The sequence below is a fragment of the Pomacea canaliculata genome, linkage group LG3 (genome assembly GCF_003073045.1).
Source record: "Pomacea canaliculata isolate SZHN2017 linkage group LG3, ASM307304v1, whole genome shotgun sequence".
NCBI classification, from domain to species: domain Eukaryota; kingdom Metazoa; phylum Mollusca; class Gastropoda; order Architaenioglossa; family Ampullariidae; genus Pomacea; species Pomacea canaliculata.
In genome coordinates, this window is record NC_037592.1 from 34,000,867 (window position 1) to 34,013,412 (window position 12,546).

The 12,546-nt window shown below is 38.0% G+C and overlaps 1 protein-coding gene across 1 annotated transcript in view; it reads left to right on the top strand.

Annotated features, from left to right (window-relative positions):
- The window catches only part of LOC112559011 (serine/threonine-protein kinase Nek1-like), a 28,219-nt gene extending 15,828 nt beyond the window's left edge, over window positions 1-12,391 (top strand). Inside the window, 18 exon segments of the mRNA XM_025229826.1 lie at window positions 172-273; window positions 514-558; window positions 1,185-1,277; window positions 1,494-1,525; window positions 1,922-2,062; window positions 2,518-2,792; window positions 3,102-3,263; window positions 3,580-3,825; window positions 4,759-5,214; window positions 5,815-5,926; window positions 6,493-6,550; window positions 6,769-6,888; window positions 7,778-7,833; window positions 8,532-8,680; window positions 9,815-10,096; window positions 10,658-10,800; window positions 10,968-11,100; window positions 11,330-12,391. Of these exon segments, the coding sequence (XP_025085611.1) occupies window positions 172-273; window positions 514-558; window positions 1,185-1,277; window positions 1,494-1,525; window positions 1,922-2,062; window positions 2,518-2,792; window positions 3,102-3,263; window positions 3,580-3,825; window positions 4,759-5,214; window positions 5,815-5,926; window positions 6,493-6,550; window positions 6,769-6,888; window positions 7,778-7,833; window positions 8,532-8,680; window positions 9,815-10,096; window positions 10,658-10,800; window positions 10,968-11,100; window positions 11,330-11,340 (2,616 nt within the window). The 3' untranslated portion in view covers window positions 11,341-12,391.
- Window positions 12,392-12,546: the final 155 nt, after the last annotated feature.

The window sequence follows — 12,546 nt, forward strand, 5'->3', positions numbered from 1 at the left end:
AACATTTGCATATTTTCATGTGGTAAAAGAAAAGTGGTTAGGATATAAAAATATTTCAATGACCCACTATTCAATTTAATCATTTTAGGAATAGCTTTAAACAATGGTGTTAAATGACAGATGGTAATGAGTAGGGTTTCTGTGAGAGTGATCTCTGTCATGCACTAACAGGAGTATCTTCAGAACCTTCGACAGATTCGTGAGCAAAACATGCATGAACGTAGAGCCATCAAACACAAGCTGACAGCAGATGACAACATTGGTGAGAAAAAGGTATGGATATTTTACAGCACACTCCCTGTCTATTTTTTTATTTGTCGGATTGCTCATTTCTTCTCTTTCATCTCTATTTTTTACATATGTTGCTGCCTTAAAAGAGCATAATGACTTTTTTCCGTTTGCTTTTTGCATATGGTGGATATTCCAGTGTGTGTTTTCTTTTAGATGTATTATCATTATAATTTGATTGTTATTCTTTGATTGCTTTGTTGAATGAAGAGTTAATATGTTCAGGAAATAGAAGCAGAACAGAGAAGGAAGAAAGTTGAAGCTTTAAGGGTGAGGACTGTGAAGATATTTTAATGACTCGCTGATTGTTACCAACCTTGTTTTGGTACCTAATACTACGCTAACAAAAAGAAGACTGTCTCTTTGAAGACAAAACAAATTTGCCTTTATTTATAAAAAATTTCAGAATTTGTGGTGGTTTATAAAAAGTACTGGCATCCTAATTTTAGCAAGAATAGCACCAATATGATATATTGGCTATCTCTTACAAAATGTTGAATTGCGTTTGCTCTTTTGTTTTACTGTAATTAGATCATAGTAGTCAGATGCAGTAATATAATGTATTTTGTTACAGATAGCTAGATTAAAACCAAAATCATGTAGTAAAATCACAGAAGTGACCAAAGCATTTTAGGTGTTTTAGTTTAGAAGTCTGAAAGCAAGTGAACCAAATAGAACCACAAATTTTCATTTATCACCATATGGTCATGTCCTTTACTGGAACCACTCTTTAATGCTCTGCCAGAATAAGATCACAAAAGATCCTGTACAATTTAGAGTGGGGGGGCTTGACATTTGGCAAGTCCAAGCACTTTCTCCACTGTGTTTTGAGATAATAATGATGGTGGTGAGTAATTTTAATAGTTATGTTAATTTTTCTCTTGTTCTTCCATCAGCAACAAGCAGATGACTGGGCCAAGAAAAAGAAGGACTATCTAGAACAAGAGAGGCAAAAGCTTCTGAATAAACAGTTTGTTGCAGGAGATCAGGTGTGCAGTCTGCTGACATTTTTTTTTAAAGGAGTTCAGTTACTGAGAGCATGAAAGAATGTTAAGATTCTTTTTCACTGTGTATAGGTTTTAGTAGTGCTTTCATTTTGTTCTTTGCCTAAGATATTTTGCTACCAGTAAAGTTAAAAAAAAAAATCTAGAACTGTTTCAATTATTTTTCTTTTTTAACTTATGATGCTGGTCATTTATCTTCAGGCAAAAAGACCACCCATGACTCCCTCTAACAGGTAAGATCAACTTCAACATTATAAGAAATATTGAAGCTACTAACTTGCACATAGTACCATGGTAGTTGCATTCCGACAAAAGGCTATGTATCATACTGTGTTCTAGAACTGTATTTTACTTTTTGTTGCTGTTGTAAAAGTTTCATAAGTCAGGTAAAACCAATTTCAGCAATGTGTAAAGCTCAGTGCAAAATGCTATTTGCCAAAATCTGGGAGAATGGTTCCTTCTGGTTGCCTACAAATATGCACAGAAGAAGGCAAAATTGTGATGTCATGGTATGCCTATTTAACATGTTCCCAGCTTTCTCTTTGCAACATAAATATAGAAATCCATCCACTGTTCTGACATCTGTGAACCAGAATGAAGACATAAACTAAATGGGAATATGTCTTTAGGCCTGGCTCTGCCAGATCTATGCAGCCAGCGCCTCCTGTTCCTATAACTGGTGTACTACAAGTCATTGGTGTCAGAGCTGATTCAGCAGTGCCACCTGCAGGGAAAGGGCAGATGCCACCACAACCTGAAGAGCCTCAGGTGTAAGTTTACTGGGGATGTAGACCACAGAACTTGTTATTGTTCTTTTCTCAATCCTATTTTGTAAAATTTTGTAAAAAGATGTCAAAGAATTATCTTGAATTTGTGTGTACGTGTGAGACAGTGAGAGAGAGAGAGAGAGAATTATTTAGCAGTCATTTTTATTGGGGTGGAAGAAGTTGGAAACATCCAGAAGCAACAGCTGAAAAAAAAGCTCCAGACCACTCCTACTATTAAAGAGAAGACTCAAAGGAAATTTTAACTTATATAGATCTTTATCCTGCATCATATTGCCTTTTTAGAAGTGACCTTCTGTCAGATATACTTTGCAGACAGCATCATGGGTATAAACATGTAGACTTTTGATATGATTGGTAGCAAAAACATTCTATGGTGTGTATTTTTAAATCCCAGTTATGTGGTTCACACAACATAACTAAATAATGTGAATTTTTAGGAGCTCTGTACAGCAGAAGAAGATTGAAATCCTGAAGAAACTGAATGAGCAAAGCCCTGCAAGGGGCAAATGGGGAGCAGGGGGTGCTGATGTCCCTCTTGCTGCAGCAGAGGGTGTGGAGATGCGAGGCAAGTGGGGAAAGGAGGTCGTTAGTCCACTGGCAGTGACACAGGCAGACAGCCCAGCACCAGAATCCTCCAGGCCACAGTGGGACAAAGAAGAGAAACTTCGGTTGAGTGCTATTCCTTTAGAACAAACGTCATCACAAATGGAAGGTATGCTGGCCTGGGCTTTTTCTTTTTTGTTCAAGTTTTAAAATACCTTATGTACTCAAGCTCAAGAAGAAGCTTTAAAAAATTTTTTAAATGGCGGATACTCTATTGTTACTGAATGATTACATGGTGAAAGTTTTTGTTTTTACTGATACAAAAGATCATAAAAATGTTGAAGGCTTAATGCATAGATTGTTTGATGTCACATATATTTTATTTAGATGTGTTCAGAAGTCTCTTCAAGTCATGAAGATTATTTTTCCTTTGTATGAAAACATTAAAGTTTTACTAATTTCACTGATAATTTTAAAGCAACAAGTGCAAGAGACCAAGTCATCAGAAACCCTAAAAATGTAGGAGACAACCCATGCTTGCCGCGCAATCAGTGGGGACGACCAGGAAGCACTGTTGTAAAGGCCCTCAACAAACTTCCTGTCTGTGAAGGAACAATGACCCTTGACAGTGATGGTAGTCGTAAGTGTAAAAACAGTTTAATGATAAAGACAATTTTCTCATTCTTTTGATAAGGAGTCCATTTTGGTGAAGGTCTAGCATATTCCATGTTGAGCCATCTGAGTTTTCAGTAGTTAAACAGTTTTTACCTAATTCTTATGATTGCAGACAGCTTTCTGTCCTTTTCTCCAATTTGTCTTTTATAGTTTCCTTTTAATGATTTAGATTACTTTTGCAAACATAATCTGTCACCCTAAGATTAACCATATCATGAAGTATTGCTGCAAACAAAGCAGCATTGTTGATGTCTTTTTTTTGTTTTTAAAAAAATGTTCAGAGGAAGGAGCAGGAAATAGTGCCTCACCTGGAAACACCCCTCCTGCTATTGGTTCCACAGTCACCCTGTCTAAAGGTCCTACACCTAGCCCAGTTCCAACCCCTGTCCCGTCAGTGAGGCCCCCTATCAGGAGTGGAACTATTACCATTAAAGCAGCTGATGCAGCAACAGTTTCAACCACAGCAAGCTCAGTGGAGGTGGAGAAGTTAGGAAAAGTTAGAGGCAAAGGTGGGCCAACCTCAGCAGGTAAGTCATTAGATGGAATGCAGATGCTTTTTTTCTGTTTGAGGTTTCTGTGTTGTAGAAGAGTGATTCAGGGGAAATCATCTTTAGTAATACAAAGACCATCACATTTAGACATAAAAATCCTCATACATATATGTTTATCTTTCATAAGCATACTTGAAAAAAACCACACATGCTTATATGTACATATAATATCTTTGAGAGCCTCATATAGGATTTCATTATAGTGGTTCTTTTTTTTTTTTTTGTGTGTAGCAGACCTTAAACTTGGTGAGTGTTGATTTAGTTTAGCATTGTTGTTTTAGATAAACTGTGGTGGTGGTCTTTGTATGACAATAGTATAAAGGATATAAATAATCTTTTATGATACAGAGTATTTTTACTTACATGTGGTTTATTTAGAACAAATAGTTTTTCAATGCATCTGTGATTTCTGGGGGAAGCTGTTGCTGCTAAGTTGGTTTCTTGTGCACATCTTGCTAATGTTTGTCTTTGTCACTTCATGGTGGTGTTCTTTCATAAGAGACATGCATTTCAATCACTGTCAAATTAGTGACACTTTATACGCTGTAGACTGCTGACATCTTATTGTGACAGTGATTGTTGCTGCCCCTTGCTCAAACTTTTGCCTTTGTTGTATTGTAATTTGTTGATGATGCATACATACTCATAGTTAAATATGTGTGTGCGCGCGCGTGTTTGTGTGTAGACATACATATGTGCATTCATGTGTGGAAGAAAAAGAGAGTTTAAGAAAGAGAGAGCATGCGAAAACAAAAGAATGAGCAAAATTGTAATCTTTGTAAAACTAAGTACCAAGCTATAGGGTTGAGAAAAGATATTATTCGTTCGGAAAGTGGTGTTACAGGAGCTTATTGTGTGTGCTTGCATGATGGCTATAGACTTTTATTTTGTGCTTCTTGGTTCCCCCAGATGTTGTTGTCAAGGCTACTGTTGCCATCCTACCTATAGCCACTGACATCTCTGCACAAAACGATTCAGAGTTGCCTGTTGGGGAAGTTGAACTTCCTGGATCAAACCGGTTTGTGCAATCAGAAGGACCAGATTCTAATCTGTTAGAGGCCACAGAAGATGCAAAAAGTAACAGGTTACAGACATTATTAGAAGTAACAGAAATTTGCTCAGAAACTGAACAGTTTACTAGTGAAGACACCAATACTGTTTCCAGTGATAAGACTGTCCAAGATAAAGAGAATTTACCCCAGGAACAGGTTAACTTGGAAGATGAAGATAAAAGCACAGATTCAGTAAAACCTCAGTCACCCACGACACCTGCTGTAAACAAAAAGCCAAAGATACCACAGAAACCACGTCCTCTGCCAAAGCCAAACCTGCCGCTTAAGCCTGACAAATCCTTCATCTCTTCAGGTGTGAAGCACAAGTTTAAATGTTCCAGCCAGCTTTTTGTAAAAAAATTGCTTTCCTTTGAAAGGTGTTACTTCCCTTTACGCTTCTGCTTTTGCTTCTTGTAGAACAATTTTCTACCTGTCCTTTACCTGAGCTGCTGGAGGTGTTGTGATTGTTTGTTTATTTATGATGGTTTTTTTCATATTCCTAGAATAAATAGCAGCATTGAAAGAGATCAGGATAGTTTAATGGAAATGATGGATCAGGAACTTTGTTGAAAATTTAGGACATGTTTCATGAAGGAAATTAAGAAGTATTGTAAATTATGCAAAGCAATTTGCCAGCTAAGTCGTTTGCTGATAAACAGTTGCAGTCTTCAAATGAATGGTAAAAGCTTTATTTATTTATTTGGGACTGTGATGGAAGACAATTGATTTTTCTTAAAATGGAATACTTTTTATTGATAACCACCCAGGGAGGAATCATGTAAATACCTTGTATTTTTCCTTTGTACAGAAGATTTTTGCAGAATGTATGATCTGCAGAAGAATGTAGAATTGATTACTAATCATTTGTGAAGACAGAACTCACTTGTTACTTCCACTCTTTCCTTCTGCTCAGAACAAGGTTCAGAGAAACCAGCGAGTGTAGATGTAGGAGACAAGACTGCCAAGCTTGAACAACAAAAAACAGCTGACCATGAGAAAAAACTGCTACTAAATATGGAGGAGAGGTGAGATGCAACTGTCAGTGTCAGCTGTCAGTATCAGTATCAGAAATTTTAAAACCAAGTTTTATTTGTGTCACTTTCTTGTCTCCATCTCTCCCTTTTCTTCTTACCCTTCCTTACTTTCTTTTCCATCCTTGCCTAATCTCTTCTCATTTAATAAGTGCAGTCTGGTGAGCATAATTACCGTCTCCTTCCTTGTATTAAGGAACGGTGAGACATCTTTTCTTTCTCTTTGTTGTTGAGAATGGCAAGGCATCTTTTCGTTCTCTTTCTTGTATTTGAGAATAGCGAGGCACCTTTCTCATCACTTTATTTTATTTGAGAATGGCAAGGCATCTTTCCTTTATCCCATCTTTTTTCTCTAAGTTAAATCTGGCAAAGCATCTGGGCTTTATTGGTGATAATTCTTTTTATGCTCTGTTGTAGGCCCTGAAGGTTTTCTGCATGTCTTCATCTTATTCATTTCCATATTTTTTTCATATTTTATTTTTTGTTTGTTTTGAAGGTAATATTTGAGACATTATTCTAAATCAGTAATTCCTTGAAATGTCTTGATAAAATTTTTTCAGATCTCATTCAGTGCAGAAAGGTTTGACAACAGGAAACTATGACTTAAAAGATATTCAGGTAAGATGGTCAGCTATTGTTCATCTCTCTTGTTTACTCCATATGTGTGTGCTTGTGTGCACACGTGGATATAACTTGTGCAGCAAAAAAGCAGCTTAGAATAAAATGTTCCTATCAGTTACATTTGACTCATAGTTGATGTTCATATTTATTTTTTAAAAGAGTTTTGTTCTGCTTTTTCTGTAATGTGTGGTTTGTTATTTATGACTGATTACCAGATGCTGCGCACGTGTTCTGAACCTGACCTTACGCGGCTGTTCCGTACAACCATCAGGTGTGTGCAGGCAACCCTTCGACGTCACCAGAGTCTTGACATGGAGGAGAAGGAAGAAGCTCAGGTATTTTAAAAACAAAAATGAAAATATTAATAATAAACGTGATTTATATAGTGCATAATCACACTCATGAAGGAGCATGCTGTCAGTGCTTAAGGTGTCAGTGTACTCTAATAAAAAAAAAACTTAAATTATTTTTTTTTAGTTATTCTATTTTTGATTATTCTGTCACAAAATAATATTAAAGATCATTAAAGCAAATGTTTTTCAAAATTTTTCACCTTAAGACAAGTAGGAGACATGAACGGAAAACAAAGGATGGAAACAGAAACAACCATGCAGACAATTAAAAATACACAAACATTGAAGACACAAAGAGGAATCAGGGAACAAACAGTAAGGAGGGAGAGAGTCATAAATGTGCAGAGAAAGATGAGCAGGCAGACTAGTTAATTGACTATAATCACAACTATTGACAGCTATGTTGATTGGTGTAAGGAGTAATGCTCATGGGACAGATGTGTTTTCAGTGTATGTTTATAGGATTCAATGGTGGGTAGATGGCGGATATAGAAGAGAAGAGAGTTCCACTGTTTTTCAACACAGTAACTAAAAATCTGGTGATCAACCAATACATTAAAATACATTAAAAAAAATTTCCTAAGAACTTTTGAAGACATAAGATTTGCAGTTTGCGCTTAGGGACAGACTTGCATTATTTTGTTTTGTGCCAACACTCATTCCCGAGCAGCTGCAGTTATCTTGAGTTTTGTCTTTTTCTTTTTGTTTGTCCCTCTGCTCATTTTCAAGGCCGGAGCTATGGAGAATTAGGAGCAGTAGGACACAAGTATGCTTCCTCCATTAAAACTACATATAAGAGAAAGGCAGAGCTTTAGAGCTATCACCATGAATTAATATGATGCTAAACACATTGTTAACTTTGTCAAAACAGTCAGATGACAGTGGGCAAGAGAATGAAGAGGATGACAAATGTGATGTGACAGAGAAGTAAGCTTGAAGTTAAGTGTTAAACTACCTTGCTTCTACTCATATTGTCTTTGCTGTGTTTCATAATTTTCTATCAGGCTAGCCCCATTTTCTGCAGTTCTTATCTTATTTATTTTTCTTATTAGCTCATCCTTCTGTTTTCCCTGCGATGCTTTTCTGTTCTGTATATTCTACTAATATCTTTCTTATATGTCTTCTCATTGTTGGCTTTATGTTCTTCTGTTTCCTTGTATTCCATGCATGCACAGTTTACATTGTTGTGTTGTAAAGAAATAAATAGTTTATACCTTTTAGTATCTGGTAGTTTGGCATTTTATTGTTTTTTTTACTTTAATTAAAACGGTCTGTGATTGAAAATTGACTTAGTTGTAGACAACTGAAAGCAGATAATAATGAAAGTAAATTATCTCAATTTTAACAAAAATACTTTTGATGTAAAAGTAATAAGTATTGTGTAAAATAGTTTCTTCTGGTTCTCAGGACATATTACAATCTGTTTTTATGTTGACTGTTTAATATTCAGTGAACTTCCAGAAAGTGTTTCTTCATTTATGCTCTTACAGTTAAAAGGCACTAAAAAAATTCTTTGCAAAGTATAACTGAGATATATATATAAAACTGTACACATTTTACAAGCAACCACTCACTAAATGCTTGCTGTATTCATGCACTAATTACAGTATTGTTTCTTTTTAAAGTGTCTCAGCTGTAGAAAAGGACAAAGAATTATTAGAGAATAAAGATAACAATGATGAAGACACCAGTGAGTTTATTGATGATGATGAAGAAGAATTGATGAACTTGCGAGAAACCATGCAAAGCTTTCTTATTGATGATGATGATCCAGGTGAGTGATAATACACGTTCGTTATATCAGATATTAGTTTTGGTATCATCTGACTCTGGAAAATTGTGTTCGTTTGACTTCTCCAATGCTTTTAACACAATACATTGTCATTTGCATTTTTAGAAGCTAATTCAGATGAATGTTGATGCCAGAACTTCTTTATGGATCCTAGTAATAGACTTTGCAGCCGCTGAATGTACACACAGCAATGTTATAGTTGCAGAGGTCACCGAACAAACGGGACTGATTTTTAAAGACGACTCCTAACTACAGACAGGAGGCTGATCACTTTGTTGCACAGTGTGCTGATAATTATTTGGAGTTGAATGTTAAGAATACGAAAGAAATGATTCTTGACTTTAGGAAGGACAGGGTTGTTTTTCGTGAAATATTTATTATTACAGAAATAGCAAGAAGAGTAAGAATTACTAGTATTTAAATAACTATTGATGATCAACTTGGAAAGCTCATGTAGGTAATGCTATTAAGAAAGGCATAGCCGCTTGTAAAAGCGAAGTCTTTTAAGGTGCTCTTAGAACTTCTGGAAATATTTTACACCTCTTCATTTGCTGCATCATGACTTTAGCTCTAGTGTGCTGGGGTGGAAAGCAGGACAGAAACAAATTAAGCAAAAACATTAACAAAGCAGGAGTAGTTGGGAGGTCACAGAATGGTATAGAGATAATGTAACTGCAATTCTAGCCGACGACTTTTACTGCGACAGGAATTTGACAATTTGACGCATAGACAGAAATGGTAGGTTCAAAGTTCCTAGAGTTATCTGCAGTCATTTATCTCGGCTGATTTCAGAAATACAATCGACTCCTGGATAGAACATACACTTGAATGCAGATGACTATACTGCTTGCCCTCTTACTGAAGTGTCCACCTTTGTGTATTTTTGAAATTATGTTTACAGGTTTTTTTTCTTCTTAAAGATGTGTAATACATGTAACTGCGAGAAATACTGTAAGTGCCAGCATAAACGTATTTAATGTACTCAGTTTTTTTAAATATCCCGTGTTATTGCTTTTAATAAAGTGATGCTCCCAGTTACCGCTGGCAGACAAAAGAATGCACTGAAAAGGATTAATAAAGATATTTTATATTTGTAATGATGATGATGATTGACAGGTACTCCTCCCGTTGGAAAAATCAAATTTAGTCTCTCAGCAAGCGGAGGGTCGTCCAAGGATGACAAAAGTGGAGGGAGAGAAGCAGTGGCGAGCGGGAAGAAAGAGAGCAGAGATGGCGGGGTGGGGCAGCCGAAACCCTCCCAGGGCAGCCCCGTCAGGAGCAAGAGCGAGTCCCTGCTGGTACACGGCCCGCAGAGTGGCGATGGCGGCGACAACGAGGAAGTGGGAGAGCCAGAGGAGGAGGTGCCCGATTACAACGTAGAGGAGATCTTCGGCATTGGTGAGTAAAGACAGTGATAGCGGGCGTCAGCTGTGCTGAATAGTGCTCACTGTCTCAAGAAGTCACCTTTTTAGTTTAGTCAGGTGACAGAACCGATTCTGCGACTCCATCCCGCCTGCCCGCTTGTTTGCGCAGACAAAGTGGACAAACAGTCTAACAAACAAGTTAAAATGCTGTTCCCATTCATCTTTCAATGACCTGTTTAGTTTTGATGAAGTGCAAGACACGAATTGAAACTGTTCTTATTTCATGTTTCCTCTGTGTGTATGTGCGTGCGTGCGTGAGATAAAATATGCAGTGTAGCCGTATGCAGTGTTCATATTCATAAATCATGGATGAACTTGGTCAGCGGGGAATTTAAGCGCAATTACTTCAGTATTGTCATGTACTGAAAAATGATTTTTGAAGCGTAATTTTCTTGTCTTACAAAGAGAAGAGTCAAAACGATTATGTCGGAGATGGTCGGATCTTCTTCACGCTCGCTGTTACTCTGATTTTGCTTTTGAGAATGGGTCAGATGCGTCCTCTCTCCACCTTAGGCTACCTTTGATGATGTTTTAGATGACAGTGATGAGGAAACTGTTTTTGGAGACGAGGACGGCGACAGCGATTTCGATCTGTACAGCCGTCTGGAGCATCAGCGGGCGGAGCTGGAAAGAGAACTCGGCTTTGAGAAATTCATCCAGGTTTACAAGACCGTGCAGGTAAGCTTCGTTGTAGGTGTGTGCATGTCGTGCATTGCCAGGCCAGACGTGTGGTATGTGGGTAGGCGTCACGTGGTGTCGTAGTATGCTTCTCACGAGGCGTCCAGTGACGTCATTGGATGTTTCCTGGCAGGTGTTGAGTGACGTCATTGCATGCTGTGTGGCAGGCTCTGCAGGAGGACGAGGATGAGAACATGGAGGAAGGGGCGCGGATAGCCATCGGCATGCTGGGTCCGGACAAGCAGAACCTGTACCCGCGGATCTTCCAGCTCGTCATGGCCGACACGGCCTTCACTGAAGGTCGGCTCACCTTTCTTCTCTCTTTCACACACACAGACACACACGTGCATGCTGGCCCCAAATGTGATTTTCTCGCCAGGCATTTTCTACAGACAGTATGAACTTGTCTAGGCATTTTATTACAGCAATCTTTAGACACTGCCAACTAACAGCTTCATATTCACTGTAAATACGATTCGCCCATTCTGTATACACGTTTTAGAAGTTGAACTCTTCTGTATTTTTTCAGATAACGTGTGACAGTCTCCTACATGAGTGTGAAGCAGAAGGAGAGAATCTTAATGGAGAGGCTGATAGAAGTTTAGATGTCTAAACTCTTATTTCAACATTTATTGTCGTTCATGTTTTGTGCCGTTATAGATTATGGAGTCGTTTTTTTTTCACATGTAACAACTCTCGCAGAATCACTTATCCCAATTCAGGTTTTTGATCTTGTTCATAAAATAGCTTTTTCGTATCTGATTGAGTCTTTGTCTTAAATGTAAATTTTCCCAGCACAGTTTACCTCTGCATCGTTTTCGGAGTTTATCAAATTGCGTGCCGTCGAAGAAACTGCTTTCAGAATCACTATATTAACACTGGAAAGTCTGGTGTTTAGGACTTAATCAAGAAAGCGTATCCAAGTCTGAGTTCCATTTTTTTTATTTTTGTGGTTTTTGATTAAGACTGTGCTACGGGAGAGAGAGGTGCAAGTGGATGCTGGTGTTGCCCTAATAGTTGGTGTACAGTGCATGTCAGGGAAGGACGCATTCTTCCTTAGTTCCATGTAGTTGTAAGATATTTTTAAAAATTTTGTACTATTGATTATTTTTCATAGTACTCGCGGGAATCATTTTTCAGGAACATAGAAATCTTGTCGGAAACAAGCGGAGAGGAGTGAGATCTCGTAGGCAGTGTCGTAAGTTTTCTTGCCTGATTTTGACCGGTCGCTGCTTATATTGTAGGTATTTAAGTGTCGCCGCGTCAGTAAAACTCGTATTCCCCTGACACATCGTGTCAGCTTGTGTCTTCTAGTCAGGGTGCTGATGACAGACATCCGAAGCAAGTCCTAAAGATATCACTTTTGAGTTATGTGCGTCCGTCCGTTTACATTTGCTTTACAGGGTGCTTCGAGTAGTTACGTGTCACGTGAGTGGCTAGCACGAGCTGTGCAGTCTGTCATCCGACCATGTGAAAAAAGAGGGCTGTATCATTGACCCCACCGTAAGTTGCGGTTTTTATGATGTGGTTAGAGATGAAGACTTTTCCAAACTGATTCGTGTCGACTGCTGAGTTTTTCGTGCATTTTTTTTTTAATACTTCTCCTCCTCCTCCTCGAAGCCACCTCCTGCTAGCAACAAATCTTGTCCGCCTTTCACTTCCAGTCCTGTTTTGTGCGTGAAGATCAAATTTGAAAGGACCAGCCGATCAGGAAAATGCGACTGTGTCCCAAAATGTTTCCAGTTC